Genomic DNA, 21,184 nt, shown 5'->3' with positions numbered 1-21,184 from the left:
CATTCATTTCAGGTACTTTACCAAACAAAATATTCATAAACATTGTGATTTTACAACCAGTGTCTTCTTTAAACAGAAAAAACAGCATCTTTAAAGGCACCAGGATGTGACACAACTGTGCAGCTGCTCCGTTTGAAACGCTTTCAGGCTTTGGTACGAGCACAATCTCGATTTCGCGGCCCCCGTGAGACAGAGAACAAAGTCAATGGGTTTTATGACCCTGAAGGCACACAAGGTGAACTCAACCGTCCCCATCATGTCCCGCGCCTTTCGGATGGCTCGCAAATACTGCATCTGACACCTCATTAACTTCGTCCGGGGCTTTAAACACAACAGAAACATCCGACATATGCTTAACCAAAGTGTAGCCTCTCATCTGTCCGTGACACATCTCCATTTAAACCGAGAAAAAAAACAGGAAGCAGGACGGGGGCTTTGCGAAACCCATCAAGCCCGTGTCAAGGTACAAACTTCAGGGCAGAGATGAATTACGCGACCAGCCTGGCTGCACAGTTTCAAGCCATTTAATCCCGCCGCTGACAATTAGACTGTCATGCCGTCGACTTGGAGCACTTTGTAGCTCAAGAGCTTGCACCTGCTGAACATTACTCTTATAAAAAAGAAACAAAACCGGGGAAAACATCACCATGCATCACGGTAGCGATACATCCTCTAATAGAGGGCGCCATCTGGCTGAGCTTGTACGCACCATCGCGCTTAAGTGCTTTACATCTGTTAATAGAGCGGCTGCGCCATTGTTTTCAGCGAGCGCTCTTAACCCCTCTGTTGCTCTCCTAAACGCTGCATGCACCGGGGGACGTCACCACGTTACCTCCGGATGACGACGCACAGGTTTCTAGGTTACTCCGGATATTGAAGCCACATATAGTGTTGTTGCACTAATGTCATATCAAATCCCTTTCATTGTAAATACCATTTACTTTTTGTTATTTTTGCAGACCAAGTTTTTTGACATTGTAACATGGTATTCTCTGAATTACCTTGGGGTACTGAACAAATGCCATGTATATGAATAAGATAATCATTCAGTACCATATAGTATAATCTACTGATACTATCTCAGTACCTTTACTTAAACTATATAGTTATTATTACATGCTTAACAATAAACCGTGTTAATGTACAGAAATAACAAATTGATTTCACATTTTAAAAAGTGAAAGTGTATGAAATTCATATAAGTTATTTATTTATTGAAATAATAATATAATAACATATTATTATTATGAATAATCAATCAATCAATCATATATGCTTAATATTAAACGGTGTTAATGTACAAAAAAATTGTGAAAATGTGCATGTCAGAGTACATTTTTTATATATATATTTTTAAATCTCGTATTTAAAAAAAAAAAATGTGTGAAATTCATTGAATTTAACAAAATAAATAAATAATAAAATAGAATAATGCTAAATATGTTATTATAATTACTACTACTATTAATACTAACAATAATGTATGCTTGTAAGAAATCTAATAAGTAAAATAATATTACTTATTAGAATGTTTTTGATAATACTTAACACGGCGATACTTTATTGGGCCTGCTGACATTATAACTGCAATATTCCAAAATGAATCCATATTGAATCCGAATCTAACTGAAACAACCTTGAATGAATCAGTTCAGTCACCCTGTCTACCAATTACATTTTAAGATTCCAAATGTAGCCAGGTTATGTCAGTCATGATATTGTTTATACACTACCCAATGTGTTAAAATGGCTCATTCTGGTCCATATCATAATAATATTTACCAGATGTCGTCTATTTTATAATCTAGTATCGCAAATATTTGATCTGTACCTCCATCTGAGCACAATGAGATGTTCTGCTAATACTTTGTGACTTCAAGTTAATGTTATTTCTAACACAGAGGATATTTCGCTCTAATAATATTCCACGCTTGTGCATTAACTAAAAGATGGAAATCTGAAAGCGGCCTCAGATGATGTGACAGCTGTTCTGCCGTTCAATTGTACTCTCGCCAGATGTCTTCAGATTGCAGCACAATTCCCTAAAAACCACTTCATGATGGAAAGATGGAAGAAGGCTTTTGTTTTCAATTTTAAAGCCTGATCCAAAAACATTTATTCTGTTTATTCAAGGCGGCACGCAATATTTCTCCGGCAACATTAGCTCTTAATATCGAACCAGATTCCAGTATAGTCCGTGCTTCCACAATGCTTTATACACAAGTCAAAACCAATCAGAGCGAGTGTGTGCGCAGAGGCAGATGTATTGAATAAACCAGAGGTGCTGTGCCTGTCAGGGAGATGCAAATGAATGAATGAATGAGAAAAAACGTTATGAATATCTTATTTATTGTAGTCCTTGGAATATTTTTAACGGCAACCGCGCTTTCTCGCCCAGGATTAATAATGCAACAGATTCCAATAGGTTCAATAATGGAAGGCAATCAGAAGAGCAGAGCTCACGCGCGCATACAGGAGCGTGTCCAACGCCGCGCATATTTCAGGACATCTCGCGCCCACAGGAGATCCGACAGTCTCTTTCAATTAAGTCAGCGTACGAGAGGCCAATTCACCCCAGCAGCTGTATTGCATGTTAATATGACATTGATCCCAGTCAAAGAGGATACAATCCAAACATAAGAGAGTGGTTGTTTTACACAGAGATGGATCATTTTTGCGAGGAATGAAGAAAAAAAAAAGTGTGGTTAAATCAAGGTTTCATGGAGACTTAACACTTGGTATTTACATTGTACAGCAAGAATACCAAGGTGCATGTCCAAAAAAAAGAAAGAAAAAGAAAACATTGTATTACCTTAGTACTAGTGTTATTTTAGTATAAATGAGATGCTATTATAGTTTTTATTAATATTTATTATCATTTTAGGTAAAGTTTTAGTAATTTTGTTTTGTGTTTTTGTCAATTTTTTATGGTTTTAGTTCAGAAAAAAACACATTAGTCTCTTGGTACATGTCAAAATACCATGAATTTAAACCAGGTGAGCATGATTCATTGGAATTTTTCCATGGTAATACTATGTTTGTGTGAGACGTACTTGTTTTCATAGACATTTGCCATTGTAATACTATGTTTTGTGATGTTTACCATGGCATTACTATGGTTGTATGGACATTTGCCTTGGTAACACCATGTTTTTTTTCACATTTACAATGCTATTAACATGGTTTCATGGACATTTGCTGTGGTTACACCATGTTTTGTGACATTTACCATTGAACAATTGTGGTTTCATTAACATTTGCCATGGTAATATCATGTTTTGTGACATTTACCATGGTAATATCATGGTTTCATAAGGATTTTCCATGATAATACCATGTTTTGTAACATTTACCATGGTCTTACCATGGTTTCATGGACATCTTGCCAGGGTAATACCATGTTTTTTACATTTACCATGGAATTAACATGGTTTCATGGACATTTGCCATGGTCATAACATGTTTTTGTGACATTTACCATGGTAATATCACAGTTTCATGAGCATTTACCATGGTAATACCATGTTTTGGTAACATTACTGTGGTTTCATGGGCATTTTGCCATGGTAATACAGTGCCATGTTTTTAACACATACAATATACCATGGTAGTAATATGCTTTGGACATATAATATATAAATACTATTATGCATATCAAAGTACCATAATATTGACATCTGATGCTATAACTGTACCATGGTAGCACCTCAGTCATTTTGGTGAGCATTGGCATTCATACCAAAGAAAAAACTTGTTTAATTCTATAATATAAACAGTTGCAGTCCTGCAGTCCAGTGAATTTCAGGATTGCTAATACAATGGGTGATGATAAAACAAACATGCAGTGCGAGATGGATGATCCGTGATGGAAAAAGCGCACGTATTGCATTGCGAGTGTCTTGACAAAACATTTGACAAACCGTCCTGTCTGTCTGACTTAATATTTGAAGTAGCAAGTGAGTACATCTGCATGTAATGCCACACATGGATAACCTCAGCCTCGTAGAGGAGGAGTGTGGCTTGACAGCTCTAGAGCTTTAATTGGACGAGGCTTTTATGGGACTGGATGGCGGCTTGTAAAAGATGGAACCGTATTAAATCTATATGTGATGCCATTGGGAGCGTCTTGCTGTTCCAGCCCCTCAGGTAATAAAGCTTGTGTTTTAACTTTGCATGAGAGCGCAAGCGTTTGGCCATTCCACGGTCAGTCAATTAGCCACAAAACTAATAATGTGCTTTGAAATCATCTGGTCAGTTAGCTGCAAGCTACTCATATGTTGCCAAACTATACGCTTTACCGGGAATGACAAATGATATTGTCCGGTGTCGTGGTGTACAGTGTAAATTGGTACAGCAGTGCTGTTGACAAAAGAGGAATGAGCTTTGTTAAAGCTGAGCATAATTCACTGGGTGGCATGTTTTCCGAAGAGATTGGAAAAGTGCAATACTGCTGCATAAGCAAATGCCGTAAGGTGGCCATTATCCAATAAGATCTCATTGTTTGTTTAGATTATATGATAACGGGGTGTTGGGAAAGACAATCAGAGCAGACGTGTGTCCTAATTATCAAAGCTTTCCTAAGACGGCTAAAACGTACAATCTGAAATTCTGACGCGAGTGCCATTTAGGAAAACTCAGCATTTGTGTTTTCGAAAGGTAAAGTGTGACACGAGATGGGATTTGCTTAAAATCAGGGCAAGAAATGTTAGAAAGGTTATGTAGTTTAGCATTTTTTTTTCTGAAATAGTTTAGAACTCAATTTTTTTTTAAATGGCATCAGAATAAAACCTCAAAGGCTATCCACACTTCCGCTAAGTTTAACGCAAAAGGTTGCACGAAAAACTGAAGACATTTGTGAAATTGTGTATAGTTTGGTCAATCCAAAAGTAATGCTTTCTGCAAATTTTCCCCAAAGTTTCAGTACAAAAAACCGAAGAAATTTGTGAAATTTTGTATAGCCTAGTTTTTGTCAATCCAGAAGTAACGCTTGTTGTCTTAACACAATGAAAACCACGTGAAGGACCGCAAGTTCACGTTTACATGCACAGTTCTGTTCATCCAAAAGTTATACGTACTGACTTCTAAATAAACCGAAAACAAACAAGAACACGACTACATTTAAATGCGTAGTTACACTGAAACTACAGCAGGTTTTTAAGTAGTCTAACATTCGTCCAAGGATACATGACAAAATGCACAGTTGGATATTTGATACATTAACTTTTTCCCCGCCATTGATGGAAATTTCCGTCATTTATGCGACAATGCTTCCCCGCCATTGACATAAATTTCCATCTTTCTGTGTTTTTACTGTTATACGGTAGGGGGCGCACAACTTCTGAAAGAGTACTGAATCTCCAGATCAAAAGACATGTGAAGAAGAAGCAGAAACAAGCGATTTCATATGCAAGTAGATGCTTATGTAAAATAACGTGATCATCAACATTATGCCTAATGTTACCGAATGAAATGTCGACCCAAGGCGAGGTATAGGACTGTGAAGCATTAGGGGTGTTGATGGACTCGATCTACTACGTCTATGTTTTGATCATCGTTCTGAATCCGATCTGGACGTAGTCTTTGACAAAAAACGAATTTTCTCAGCTTTTTGCTTAAAATGTTGCTTTTTTAAATGAAACTTACATACATTGAAGTGTTGATAAAAAAAGAATGCATGAAGCTAGAATAAATGTGTTATTTTGTTTAAAAGCAGAGGGTTTGTTCTTTCTTTTGGTTGTTATTTTTGTGAAAATGATCATGACTGCTGGCAGTGCCTGGCAACTTGGCGCACAACGCGGGGCATGTACACGTGCTGGGCGAAGCCGAGCTACAATTGAATTATATAGGTGCACAAAAATAATTTTTGGTCGCTCTACAGATAAATTATTGCTTTAGTCCAGCTAAAATTTTACTCTTAAAGTGTAGGGGAGAGCCGGGACGATTGAAATGCGGGATGGATGAAACACTGAGATTTCCTTGAAAACCACTCACGTCATGTACGTCAAATTCCGTTAGCACGTACGGCACGCATTGCCTACCATACCCGTGAATTCTTTCGGGCGGAACTTTTTTTTGACTGACAAGTTGTATTTATTGTTTCATGTACTATTGTAATGATAATACGGCAGGTGTATTAGTACTGCAACACACCCTTAAGTGTGCAATATCAGAGTTTTTTAGTTTAAGGGCAAAAGAGGTTTAAATGACAGGAGGTGCTGTCGGGACCGTCCCGACCTCGCGTCCTGCCAGTTAAACCTGGTCATAGCCTATACTGTTCATAGATTCACATACTGTTCCTAGACTTGTGTTTCTTTTAATGCAAATTCATTTTCAATTACGCAACACGTTATCTCTTTAATAATCATCAATTGTCCAATCTTCAATCTTCAATAAATTTCATTTATCGTCTTCTGGTTGACCTTGTTTTCTTCATTTTAACAGGCTATTCAACAAGCAAACACTCAATATGACTCAAGGAAGAAATGTAAAAAAAAATATTGTAAACGGATTCGTCTGTCTTCCTCAAAATAGCCTATTAGAAAGATTACAAAATGCGCATTGCCTATTGTTTATTGGGCGACAGAACAAAAATGGTTAATATGAACCTTTAAATTAAAATAAATTACAAAAAATGTTTGTAACAATATGTACATAAGTTACTTGTCAGGTATTGTTCACAAAAACAAGCATTAGATGAATAGTTGCCGTTTAAACTGTCATGTTTCATCCGTCCCACCCCTGTGTTGCAACAAAGCACAACTGCCGTTCAAAGTCAAATTTTAGTTAAATCATTCTATATTTGTACAGAATAACACATGATACTAAGAGAACACATATGTGAGTTGTGGATCACAAAAAAATACAAAATCTATCTGTAACCTTATCTTAGAAAACGACATTTATCTGAAAAGTGTTTCAACTGTCCCGGCTCTCCCCTATGTAATCTTGTGAACTGACTGTGTGCGGTCCAGTTAACATAATGCTGTAAGAACGACCCCATCCCGTAAGAGAGGTAATGAAGCGCTGTTGCTCACCCAGTGTCTGATGAAACTCACCCGACACCGGGGTCATGGGAGTGGGCGGCAGACTGTTGATATTGAGTGCCCCCATCTGGTGGATCTGGGTGGTGGGAAAGGCCACGCTGGGCGCCAGGTAGCCTCCGTGACTGGCAGCCATGAGGGCCGCCTGCTGTTGCATCAGCTGCCGGATAGAGGAAACACAAAGCAGAAAGAGAAAAAGAGAGAGAGAAAAGTTACTAGAAGCACACAGGCTACATGGGGGCATGATGGATAGGCAGTGCTTCGCAGAGTAGAGGAGAAAGTAGAGCGGAAAAAGAGAAAAATGTGTCAACCTATGTTTAGTGAAAGCGTCCATCTTCCCAGTCAGAGGGCTGTCACAAGCCCCCTTGAAACATTTCAATAGCTGTCGGTCTGGCTCATTCTAATAGAGGGATCGACGCACATATTATTGTAGTCCTTAAGGGACCTGGGAGTTCGGAGTAGGAAAAATTGAATTGTATTCATTTTTTCCCTTTCAAACTTTAAGGTAATGCTTTCTTCATGGCCTTGACAGCGAAACTTCTTCCCCCCGCATTTTCCTTTATGACGTGACAGCTATCAAGGCTGAATATATCACAGTTACATTGAGGCAGATATTCTTAGATCCAGACCTCATGCATAAATTCTAGTTTTCACGCATCGTACACAAGAAACGTGTTTGTATGTCTCGTCTCTGCTAATAATGTGACCAATATTTAATTAGTTGGGAATGGCAATGGATATTCAGGAATATGCAACAATGGAAAAACTAATACATACATTTAAAATAATCTCATATTCTTGTCATATGTGACCCTGGATCAACAAGTAGCACGGGTATATTTGTGGCAATAGCCAAAAATACATTGAATGGGTCAAAATTATCGATTTTTCTTTTATGCCAAAAATTAATTAGGATATTAAGTAAAGATCATGTTCCAGGAAGATATTTTGTAAATTTCCTACTGTAAATATATAAAACATTTATTTTTGTGAGTGAATGCAGCAGAATCGCGAACATAAATGGACAACTTTAAAGGCGATTTTCTCAATGTTTCGATTTGTTTGCACCCTCAGATTCCAGATTTTCAATAGTTGTATCTCTGCCAAATATTGTCCTATCCTAACAAACCATTCATCAATGGAAACTGGAAAGCTTAGTTATTCAGCTTTCAGATTATTCAGAAATTTAAAAAAAATTGACCCATGTGACTGGTTTTGTGGTCCAGGGTCACATATATTCTTTTTCACTTGGAAATACGTCACATTACAGAAGTAAAATGGGTTACAAATGGCGTTTCACAAGTCATATCCACTGGAAATTTGTGTAAAGACGCATTTTCAACTAAAGTCTATAAGCAAGAACAATACTTCTGAAAAACGTGGCACTAAACTATTCCCGTCCAGCAAAAGAATACTACAACTAATCAAACAGCATTCCTGTACATCACAGCATTTATTCCCTGAAGAGGCCAAAAGTAAGATGCAACCTCATACAATAATCATCAAGCTTCCTCTCTTCATTTGAATGCTGAGGATGATATGGTTCATGTAGGCACATGGTGCTTTGCTCTCTGCCGGTGTTTTATCCCTAGATAGTAGAAAAGCATTCATTTTCTCTCATCGGCCTTGTCACTGAGCCTGAAAGATGCCGTCCACCCACAAAACAAATCTATAAGCCTCAACTGCACTATTATCTATAAACTCCTCCTTTCATTTGCATAAATCCATCAACAAACTGCTGAGGATCATCTATTATCCAACAGGTAATAATATAAGGTAAATGTAAAAATTCAGCACAAATATGCTAAATAAACTACATTATTTCAGAGGTATTCACATTTTTTTTTTTAAATTAACCCTATTTTTTGCAGTCATAGGTTAGACCTATATTAAATATACAGCTTAAATAAATAAATAAAACAAATATTTCAGAGAATCTTGTTTTAAATCAATTAAAAATACTTATTTTCAAGATATAGTCTTTAAAAACTATAATACATTTAAAATATTTATGAAAACAGTATAATCTTAGATTAATAAAATATGAAACCAAACTATCGTATCGTATGCAGTGTTGTTTCTCGAGGAAATGTCTCTTGTTTTAAGAATTTTTTCAAATATATATATATATATATAAATAAAAAAAACGCATTTCGCCGCCTGAAGTGTGTTGCTAAATTGTCACGTAGGTGAGTTTGCAAGAATTTTGGAAGTTAAAAATGCGTCACGGACCACCGGTTTAATGCATTTGTCAACCTTCAAGACAGTCTGGTCTCTCTCCGCCATGTAATAGCCATGCCACAGTAATCAGACGCTTTTGTGCCCATCTCTTCCTTCCTGCTTGAATGGGGAGTCAGAGTTAAGCTGGCTGGCTCTAGCCGGGTGACAGTTTACTAATGCCCTTTAAAAGCCAGAGGGACAGGCTTTGGGCAGAGCATAGTGCGGTGAGTTGAAGACTTCCATATTGTAATTTCCCTCCATGAACGGCTCGGATAATGTCGCCTTTCATGGCTGCCACCAGATTGCCTCAGATAACGATGTGGCATTCAGTTCTGCTCTTTAGGAATTAAAACAGAAAATTGGAGGCCCAAGCATGTAATTATGTTGGGGAGAAGTGAGCAACATCAATTTGTTCTTGGAGGAGGTGGAGGGGAGAAGAGGGGAAAAAAGAAAAGAAAAACAAGGCCCTTCGGCTGTCGGCGGTCGAATGAGACTATTAAAAAAAACATCTCTTGTGTTATCTCTGTTATTCTCATTTAAAGGCATAGTTCAGACAAAATGTAACATTTTGTCATCATTCACTCACCTGTCATTCTAAACCCTTTATTTCATGCGTAGAATATAAAGGTTTAGCAGAATGCTAGCTGATCCATTCAATCCAATGAAATTGAATGGTGACCAAAATTTTGTTTAGCGCAATAATGTATGATCAAATTTGATGGTGATTTTATGCCGTTTTTGTGTTTTCGATGAAAATATTCCATACAATGAAAGAAAATGGCGACCAAGATTTTCAGTGTTTAAAAACTGAATTACATGTTCAAAACTTACTAACATAAAGGTGTTATACGACCTTCGAAGACTTGGAATATAGCGCAATGCACTTTTACTGTGATTTTATGGTGATTTTGTGTATACAATGAAAATGTTCCATACAATGAAAGTGAATGGTGACCATGATTTTTTTATGTATACACTGAATTTCATTTATTAAATTTACTAACATAAAGGTAAACTTTCAAAAACTTCGAAAAGGAATTTTTTGGCTTTTTTTTTTTTGTGTAGTTTTAAGTCTTTACAGCCATGGTCTCCACATGCTACTAAGAAGAACTGCGTAAAATAAAATCACACAAGTTTGGTACGACATGAAGGTGAAATAATAATTATAAATAATTACATAATTACAAATAATTATAACAATTCAACTGGGTGAACTATCCCTGAACATTTCAGAACCAAAACATTACCCAGCATCCTGAATAGAAAGGAAGCATTCAAGCGCAAGCAAAAGGCACCAAATTGCCTTCAGCGAAGTCTTCATCACTGAGGTCGTAACCTTTTCTTCCTTCAAAATGGAGAAAAAAATAGAAGCGGCCACGGGAAGAAGTTGTCCGGGCCACGGCGTTCGTTTAGAGTCAGGCATGTGGGTTTTTTTATGGCTTGCCGGTGGCATTAGTCTCCCTCGGAGCCACCAGGCAATCACCTCTTTATCACTTGGCAATTATCTACCCAGAGCTGCTCTGTGTCTCTGCCCACCTCTCCCTGCATCACACATGACCCCTTACAGTCGGTCTGGCCCTGCTGCAGCGCACAGAGAATGGCGGGATGACTGGAGAGATATTTATAGAGAGACGAGAAATGGAGTGAGCTGAATGCGAGGACCCTGGTTATTAAGGTCCCTGGCCCTGTAAGATTGCCTGAAAACGGCTTCGCTCCTTTTTCTGCTGTTTGCTGAGGCACATCTTCAAGACTAAACTCAGAGATGGTGCCAACATCGTTTTGGTTGTACCAGAGCTTGTTTTAGGCCTGAAACATAGTTTACGCAAGTATGCAAGTGCAGATTTTAATGCTTGGTACTAATTAACATACATACATTCCTTCTTGGAATGCACACTTTTTTTTTTTTTTTAAGAAGTATTTTGTCTTGTTTTCCAGAAAAAAATTGCACATTTTTTGAGATTTTTTATATTAATTATAAAAATGTAATATTATTACAATTTAAAATAACTATTTTCTATTTTAAAACAATTTATTCAGTCTTCAGTGTCACATGATTCTTCAGAAATCATTCGAATATGTGGATTTGGTGCTAAATAAACTTTTCTTATTATTATCAATGTTGAAAACACTGTAAAAAAGTTGATGTTTCAACTTAAAGTAAGTGTTCATGGTGCTTTAACATTTTACGTGAGTCAATTTGAAATGTGAAGTTGTACAAAGTGACAACTTGGATATTTGAGTTGACTAAACTTAAAATGTTACTGCAGCACGAACAGTTACTTTTTTTAAAGCTGCAGTCCGTAACTTTTGGGGCTCTAGTGGTTAATAAACAGAACTACATGCGTCTTGTGGAAGAACATTGCAGCCCGACCTACTTCTCTCTGTTTATGTCTATGACGTGTCATGCAGGTACTGGGCTACTCCGCAGTGGTGCCGACCCGACCAGTCTAAAATAGTCAGAATATAAACACTTATGGTGTACCGTAGTGATTCAGGATAAGACAAAAACATGGTTTGGAAAATGGATTCACGATGTACTTGCTTATTATTTAAATTGTGTAAATTCTGAACACAAAAAAGTTACGGATTGCAGCTTTAAGTTGAAACAACATTTTTTTTTTTTTTTTTTACAGTGCAATTTTTCTGTAAACCATGATAAATTACCATTTAAAAGTCTGGGGTATGCAAGATTGGGTTCAATTAATCAGAAATGACATTTCTATTTCAAACAAATGCTTTTCAAACTTTCCATTCATCAAAGATTCTTGAATGCACGATTCTTGATTCTTCATTCACAATGATTCATGATTCATGATCATCTTTAAAACAAGATGCATTTATTTGAGAAGCAAAAATCAATTATGAATATGGTACGTAGTTAGTTTTGTACTAATGTCCACTGTAGCGCCCCCTGTGGCAATGCTGAGAATGCAACATGTATTTGTTTTTTGCTTCATGAATTACTTTGCAAGAATTCTAAAAACATATCTTGCATATCTAAAAGCATTTACACTTACGCACATGTAGAATATGTTTAGGTGCGCTGAGTGCGCTTCCATTTAGGTATTTTAGTCTTGTATATTTTGCGCAAAAGGGTGTTTTTTATGTACAGTACATAGTCCTATTTCTGCAAAGTGTCCATTTACACCTAAAAAGACATTTCAAGTGAAGCATACAAAGTTCTACTGAGAAACGAGGGGTGAGATTCTATATTTCTAAATAACACATCAATCATTTTTTTTTTTTTTTTTAAGGTGGTCCATAAGAATTTTTTTTTTTATACAAACGACGCATTAAAACTACAATGCTGTTTGAAACAGATGCCTAAAAAAGAAACAAACACTTTTAACGCTCTTCGAATATCAAACACTGTTATATTTCCCAACAACAGGGGGCAATGTAGGTCAATAGCAGAACATGTGCCCCCCTCCTCAGCACCCTCCTCCCCAAAATACCCAGACAAACATTCCCCTCATTAATGTTGGCTTCAGAACATTCTGAAGTGCTTTCAAGCAATTTGTGCGTCATATTAATCTAATGCACCGTCTCTGGTGATTGGCGTCAAGTAAAAGAGATCTTTCTGGCTTTCCATCAACAGCCGCGCTTTTATTCATCTTCCAAAAAAAAAAAAGAGAGAAAAAAAGCCGAAAATGAAGATGGCTCCGCTTAGAAAAAGGAAAAGATCAAACACGAGGCAGCGGGAGAAAAAGACAGATAAAAGCTGTTCGGCTTGTATTGACAAGAGCGTCTGAAAGAAAATTAATGTTTCTCGCTTTCATGGCGTGTTTATGTCACCCCCCCCCCCCCCATTCCACTCCAGAGACGAGGACGGGGCCGCATCTGATATTTTCAACATCTTCATGTAATACTGAATGATAAGCTGTTTGTCAGATTTAGGAGTTAGATGTACCTTTTTAAAAAAACGCATCTGTCTTTTGCCACGATGTTGTCAGCACTATTACCCCTCCAATTTGCGCTCAGATGCCCCCTCCTCTGCTCTGACTAAAATCCAATTTACTGGCTGTCAGCTCAACCCAGTAATCCTCTGCACAGCTGTGTTTGTGGAAGGAGCCTCTTAATTTGCTCGTCCTCCACGTTTCTAAATGTACCATTGCCATATCTGAAGCTAAATGTTAGCTTATGCTGTTTGGCGCAACGAATGCCTGTCGGAAACCCTTTCAGGCTCTGCTCAGGTGAGAAAATGAGTGAACAGTAGAACATGGAAAATGCTAGTGGAGTTAGCGACTTCCTAACTTGCTGCTACAATGCTAGCATGGCTACTACGCACTGCTAATGCACTCGTTTAGGTGTTTGAAATGTTTTTAGTTAATTTCTAGGCAGTTGCTATGGTGTATTGTGTGTTTGCTGCTTGGTTACTTACTAGCCCAAGTCGAAATAGCCTCAAAAAAGTGATATTTTGGAAACAATATGAAAATTCTATTCAGAGTTTAGAAATATCATGAATGCATCTGGTCGCTACCAGCCCTATATTAATGTTAAGGTTGAAAGGTAGGGTTAGGGGTAATACTTGTTTCAGTGTTGTTTAAGCAATTAGCACAGTGATTTTCATAACCAATGAAAACTTTAGAATAGGCTGTGAACTGGGTTTGCACGGGTTTAAGTTGCCTCTTAAATGCAGTATTTTTAGACTGTTTTATCATCTGCCAGACGAAAATTGTAAAGTAATTGCTCATAAAAGTTAAAGCTAACATCTACTGAACAAGCTGCACAATCTGAGGTAGGCTATCATTTATACCAAATAACACACTAACATTTACTACTTAGCATTTGCATTTGTTCAGAGTAACAATTATGAAGAAAGAATGTTTTGGGGAAATGTGTCCGAAATCGCCCCCTATACCCTCATTCACTATTCCCTATATTACTAATATAGTTCACTTGAGGAAGTGAATGAAAATGAGTGAGTGAATTCACTGAATTTGCCGGAAGGGCTGCCGATTTTGCATAGTTTGTGCTTGCTGTTTAATAAACATTTGAAACTTAGCAAACTGGCAGCTCTAGTAGTAAGATGACAAGATTTATCTTGAACTCATGGAAACTATGTATAAACCTTAACTAAACAATTCAATAATCAATTTACAAATTTTACCTTTATGATATTATGCTGTAGCCACATTGGACCAGCGGTTTGGTAAATGGATGGATGGATGGATGATTCAGCTGCGGCTCCATCTTCTGATCAGACATGGATATTCATTCAGCACACGACTCTCACAGTGCATTATGGGTATTCTCTAGCCGTTGTGAATACCTCAGTCGTATAGCCGTTATTGCAGCGCATTGTGGAATGGAATGAGTGCACCCGATAAGGTCCGTCCACTATGGTTTCAGACACCACTACAAATGCCTGTCCACTCAAATAGTGCCCTATTTAAGGGTATGGGGGCGATTTTGGACACAGCCTAAGTATATTTAAAGTCTTCTTTTCTGGCTATGTTGACAATTTCGTCCATACCTTATACTGACACCTAGTGGTGTGTAGAAACAGCATTACACAAAATCATAAGTTACCATGTGTTGTTTTTGTTAACTAAAACTAAAGTCATCATCTCAGGCGATGTGCATATAACATTTTTAAAAAGTACATTTCATCACATGTAAAAGTTGGAAATGAGGAAAAAAAAATAGTGAGTGCCTTATTTCTATGTATCTGGTTTAAAATAATGCGCTTGTTTAGACAAGTCAAAAACAGAAAAGATAACGAGCAAAAAAGAAGACCCACTTAAAAAGTCGCAAACTTTGCCACAAGCTGAATGCGATATCATAAGGCAGTCGGTTTCGACAAGGGTGGGTTGTGGCTTAGGCTGGAGCAGTGAATTATAGAGAAAGTGTCATTGCCACTGCACCCTGCACCATCTCTGACACGGGAGATAAAAGTCACTGCCAACCTCTGGGAGCCACAGCAACCACCCCGTCTGCCTTCCCGCACGCTGCTCTCGGACCATTTGCATTTCCCGCGGACGCTTCGCATCTCATGAATGCTAATAAGGGTGTATTTTTCAGCATCCCGGCCCGGCCCCCACACGTCTCCTGCTGCCATGCCGCTGTCTTCCGCTGGTCGATGCCAACAATTAATCCTGGCATTTACAAGAAAAGATTTGTCTATGCTTATCAGTACATAAATATAAGTATATCTATCTACTCCATATAGAGGAACTAACTAGAAGGATAGTTACTCCCCAACAGTTTTATAGTATCTTCCCTAAAACTGAACAATGTCCCCCCTGAATGAATATTAGGTACTGACTCAATCTCTCTGCGGCTTTTCAACCTCCCACGTACTGAAGGAACCGATGCGTGCTATAAATAGCCAGGTGAAGATTTTCCTATGGAATATTCTGAGTCACTCCGGGAACGTGAGCGAGGACATGTGGGCGTGCAGGGATGGGGAGGGCACATGGGCAGCTATGAGATCATCAAAACGTGTCGGGCCTGGAGGTGTCCAAGTGCCCAGAGAGGCAGGGGGGTACTCACCGCATGTGCGTAGGTGCTGTAGGTGCTGAAGGGCAGGGCGATGGCAGGGTTGAAGATGCCAAACTGGCCCACCATCTGCTGCATGCGACGGATGGTGCGCTCCTTGTCTGTGTCGGCAAACTTGACCACCAGGCTGGACGACGCGCCCTGAGGGAGGAGAGAATCGGAGCCAGTCTGAGGAGAGAGGGCAGGCTGCGTTTAACCTCCCGCTTTGCAAGCGAGACCCATGACCACCACACAAAATACAACTCATAATGTACATAGATACTTGATTCTGAATTATGGTGCGGTCACATTAGCAATATTTCAGCAAAATTTTGAGAGGAAAAAAGACTTGTCAATAGTGTAGTGATACGAACAGCCTGGCGAATTCACATGACCAACTTGAACAAGAGCGAAATCTGCATGGGGAACTTTCTCACCCTCATGAATGTGTGGATTCTTATTGAAATGATTGGATTTTACGTGAATTTTTGCTGAGGAACGGTAAATGTGAACGCACCTTTACAGTAACACGCTATAGAATTCAGTGGAATTTTAGAGCAGGTCAACATGTTAACAAAGAAATCTAATGGACTTGTGGTAAAGGGATAGTTCCCGGAAAATTCTGTAGTTTAAGTCCCGTTCACACCAAGAATGTTAACTATAAAGACGTTATCGTCCACACCAATGGACTATAAAGTTCTGTTTATTCTAAATGTGCACTGCTTCTGCTGCTTTAAATGCTTGAACTCTTTTAAGCAGGATTGATTCTGATTGGCTGGCGATGTTTTTACCATTCATAAGCTGGAAAAAAAGTGATTCCAAAGTTATTGTTCCTCTGTGTTGTTATTGTTTTAGTTGTGGTGTGAACTTCCATATTCTCACAGAACTATAATAATTATAACATTTTTATAGTTATACTTATCGTTCTTGGTGTGAACTGCCTTTTATTCAACCTCATGTTATTTCAAGCCTGTATGGAAAACTAAATAAGAATTTTTAAAGAATATCCTGAATGGATATTAAAATGAAAGAACCAAAGAACCATCAAAAAATAAAATAAAATAAAAGTGGTCCATACAACTTGCACACAACTTATCAAATCTTTTGAAGCCATACAACAACTGTCATAAATAATTGAAATGGTAATAATTATTATAGTTCTGTAAGAATTGACATACTTGACATTTGCTGTAACTCTACTAAGCAATTTGCGAGAGTAAGTATGCTTGAATGAATCATTCTTTTGAGTTGGGTCTGAATGATTCGTTCATCAATTGGACTGATCTGAAACTCAAGTTCAATTTGCAATGGATTTTCAGATATTTTAAACTAATTATTTTATCACATGACTTGAAATGTAGCATACAAGTCATATGAACTACTTGTATAGTGCTTTATGGCCTTTTTAAATCTACTTTTATTGTATGCAAAAGAGCATTTCAGACAACAATAAAAAAAAAAAATAGAAAAAATAATTTTGTATTGCACAGAAGAAAGTATGTCATCCAGGTTTGGGATGGCATGAGAGTTAGTAAATGAAGAATTGTTATGATTTTCGAATGAACTGTCCCTTTAAGAATGATCAGAAAACATTGCGTTCCTATGTGAAAGGCATGACCATGACTATTTCACTTTAACTCTTCCACCAAACACAAGGTGGTTGGATGCATTTTAAACATAACAGTTCAACTCAAAAATGTTTTCAAACAAAGTCTCAACATCAAACCTCATGCAATCGAACAAATACATCTACAAAGCTGTTAGTGGCATCAGTAGACTGACATGAGCCTTGGCAGCTTGACCGTTACATAACAAAATCTATTTCAGATTTTCGTACTTGATAGGTTATGATATTGCTCCTGAAATATCAAATGGATTAGCCGAAGAACGTGGGTGTGTTTTGAGATTGACAAGGCCACCGATGATCATGTTCTGACCTTGGATGTGTGGGTTTCTGAGTCCGTCTCACTCATTCTCTCCCGTACCGTGGTAATGAAACACCTGCTGCGAGAGCCGCGCTCACATTCATTATGAATCTCTCAATGATTCGATGCTACACTTGACCTTTATCAGCCTACAACATCCTCTGTTCCAGCACTATATAGTCAGAATAAAAAAATAAAATAAACACAGAATCGATTTTGGCAAAAAGGCCGAAATATGACTGTGATCTGACGGCAGAGAAAGGTTGTGCATCAGCCAAGATAAGAGGCTAGCTGAAATTGATGTGAAAATGTCGATAAGCAGCCACAATATGGGGGAATATCAGGGAAGGCCACTAGCCATGTCTGTACAGCTGAATAGGGGGCTGTGCTTTAAGACCTTAACTGGTGGATCATGACCCAACATTGGGTCGAAATTCTATATCTGGGCAGGGAAAACACAATATTAAATAGCAATATGAAAAAAAAAGCATCTAATTACATAATTGTGCATAATTTTGGCAAAAATGTATTATCCACTAAGATTCAAAAGGCATTTAGAAACTGAACATAAACCAATTTTATTTAGTAAAATTTTTTTTTTTTTTTTTTTTTTTTTTTTAAATGACTGAACTACAATTCATTATCTTGCATTATTTTGAATGCAGTATAAAGTCGCAATCTGGTGATTTTGTTTACTGATAAAATGGCACCATTTTGAAATACCGTTTACTTTAAAGGTACGGTATGTGAGATTGAAATGAAATGGGCACTGCAGTCCAAAATTCAAAATATTAGATAGATTTGTTTCCCCCACCCTCTCTTGCTCACGCGGGTTGCCAGATTGAGAACATGCAACAGGAAAGAGCGTAGTTGACAATGCAATGCGAAGAGACTTACGCACTGTAAGTTGACTGATTTATTGATTATTGATGAGTTGATATCACATTTTAATAAGCACCCATTCATAGAGATTTTTAGATGGGTGCGGAGGCTTTTTAGGTAGGGTAGAATCTGTGATCTCTGACCCAGTTTGTTCGCTGGCTTCCATGGCTGCAATATGCTGTGTTTTCCACCAACTGGCAACCTGTGATGGCGAAATACTATTGGGAAAATTGACGTGCGATATGGCACAGACCAAAACAAAAACAGACATTTTGACACGGAACGCACATTTTAAAGTAAAATAACTTGTCTGTAGCATTGTTTTTCAGAGAAACGAATAAGTGAACTCAGCATGTTTCCTAAATACCTGCAAACATATTACGGCATTTTTTTAATGCTTTACTACAGTCAAAAACCTACATACAGCACCTTTAAATCGAATGCTGCAATGTTCTGGTTCACCACAGAACTGGCTGATCCAGATTAAAACTCTTTATCAAACAAATGCTCAAAATGCTTATGGTGAATGAGAAAAAAAAAAACCTGGAAAACCAGAACAAAGACTGCTGAAAAAGTAGGTGGTCAGTGTTGTGCTCTGTATTGTTGTCGGAACACTTAGTGAGGGCCGAGAACAAAGCAATCAGTCTGCACATCCAAGCTCAACAACTCTGGCTCTAGGCATACGGCACTCATGTGGGCGTTTGAAGGGGTTGCCAGAAACGCAACGAAAGCCAGTCGCTGGGGAGGATAAATGCAGATTTGATTTTCGATTTCACTCTGTTTGAACCCTCGTGCCCTTAGCCTTCCCCAAACTTTTTTATTGTATTGTTTCCTCAACTGCTTAGTTAGGATAGCATTACCAGGGACAATATCAATGCATTCAGTCACTGTTCATTTGGCGTTCTGCACGACTAAACAAAATGGAACTTTGCAGGTCAGGAATTGTACCACAAGATGCCCACAAGACAATCTCCAAAAAAAAAAAAAAAAAAAAAAAAATCTCCTTATCTTCTATCCCTTCAGGTTTTTTATCACCAAAGCAGTTAAAATTATTTCTGGGTATAACCTCAAGGGAAACTGAGACATCTGTGAATTGGAATAAAAACTTTTGGCGTTTAGAGAAAACTGGCGAGATATGTAAAAAGTTAGAACAATTCTGTCATCATTTACTAACCGTCATGTCGTTCCAAACCTTTATGACTGACTTTCTTCTGTGGAACACAAAAGAAGATATTTTGCAGAATGCCGAAGCTGCTCTTTTCCATACAATAAAAGTGAATGGTGACTAGAATTTTCAGTGAATAACATAAATGTCACTCTGTTCTAAACATATTGTTTTACATCAGAAGGCTTGGAATATAAAGTGCAAGTTTTTTTAAAGCTTTTATGGTGTTTATTTGTACTTTTTAGAGCTCGACAGCCTTGTTCACCATCCACCTTCATTGTATATAAAAGAACTTGTTTTCCCTGGAACAAAGAAAGAGTAAATGATGACAGAACATACATTTTTGAGTGAACTATGCCTTTAACGTTTTGAACTACTGGTATTAAGTTGTATGTAAACTGCAGGCCTAAGCTGTCATTTTAATATTAACCTCGAATGCGATTATCTGCAGCACTCAGAGTTTTTATTGAAAACCTAGATGTTCTGCACGTCACCTTAAGCTATTAAGGAGGAGAACAAAATATTTACTTCTTAGTTCTTGGGCAATGCAAATAAAATACAAATTTCAATATTCTTTTAGTCCTCAGATTGGAGCTATGAATTTTCTAAATATTTGGTATTTGTCCAATCCTTTCTTGACTGTTTGTTTGCTTTAGCTCTGAGGCATCCAGCGAATATCAGGGCCGAGGGCTTGTTGGTCCAGCAAGATATAGGCTTGTGGGAGAATGTGATAGAGAGAGAGGGAGGAAAAGGGGAGAGAGAGTGCTGGTTGATCTGTGAAGTAAAACTCTCATTAAATTTTAAGCCGCCAAGCACCCAGAGGAATTCCCATAGGTCCAGGACCCAGCGAAATGGATTCAGGAGAGAGAGTAAAACTGTGGGAATAAAAAGTGCAGCTGTTCAACAGAGGAAGAAGGAGGGAAACGAGGCCCTGGAATCAAAGCATCTTTACGAGAATGAGCGGCGCATGGGGCCACCGTGGTGCTTTCCCGATTCTTGAGGTCTCTTTCTTAACGTGGACCATAAAAGCACTAACTAAGCCATATATCTGATATAACTCTACACATCTGTCTCTGTGCATTATCTGTGAATAAGATAATAAGAAAGGATTATCTTGCGCATATAACATCCAGCACTGGAGCAGCTGAGCAGAACTACTTCTTGTAGCAATCGCTTAATTTTTGTTGTATATTTTCAAAAAAAAAATGTAAATGCAGATATTAAAATGTGTTGACCAATGAAAACGCCATTGAAATGGCTGGATATAAATATATAGAAAAATAAATATATATATACATGTATGTATGTATATATATATATATATATATATATATATATATTGTTTTTTTTTTGTTTTTGTTTTTTTTGTGAAAATGTACAACAAAATATATATAAACTTATGTATGAAATATGTATATTTCAACTGAGACCATTTTATTTGTATAAATATTGAGATTTTCTAAAAACAATGC

The 21,184-nt window shown here is 37.7% G+C and overlaps 1 protein-coding gene across 20 annotated transcripts in view; it reads right to left on the bottom strand.

Moving 5' to 3' along the window:
• The window catches only part of celf5a (cugbp, Elav-like family member 5a), a 216,057-nt gene that overhangs the window by 13,498 nt on the left and 181,375 nt on the right, over positions 1 to 21,184 (bottom strand). For 7 of the 20 annotated variants that reach the window (XM_079890104.1, XM_079890105.1, XM_079890121.1 and 4 more), the window contains 2 exons: positions 15,756 to 15,902; positions 7,035 to 7,200 (listed from right to left, as the gene is read on the bottom strand). In XM_079890104.1, coding sequence (XP_079746230.1) covers positions 7,035 to 7,200; positions 15,756 to 15,902 — 313 coding nt within the window. Of the gene's footprint in view, positions 1 to 7,034; positions 7,201 to 15,755; positions 15,930 to 21,184 lie in introns of all 20 variants that reach the window. The other 13 variants (XM_079890102.1, XM_079890115.1, XM_079890116.1 and 10 more) reach the window with 3 other exon arrangements.

Source organism: Squalius cephalus (genome assembly GCF_949319135.1).
Source record: "Squalius cephalus genome assembly, chromosome: 13".
Taxonomy (NCBI): domain Eukaryota; kingdom Metazoa; phylum Chordata; class Actinopteri; order Cypriniformes; family Leuciscidae; genus Squalius; species Squalius cephalus.
The sequence above is the reverse complement of the archived record's forward strand: the minus strand, read 5'-3'. Positions and strand labels throughout refer to the sequence as shown.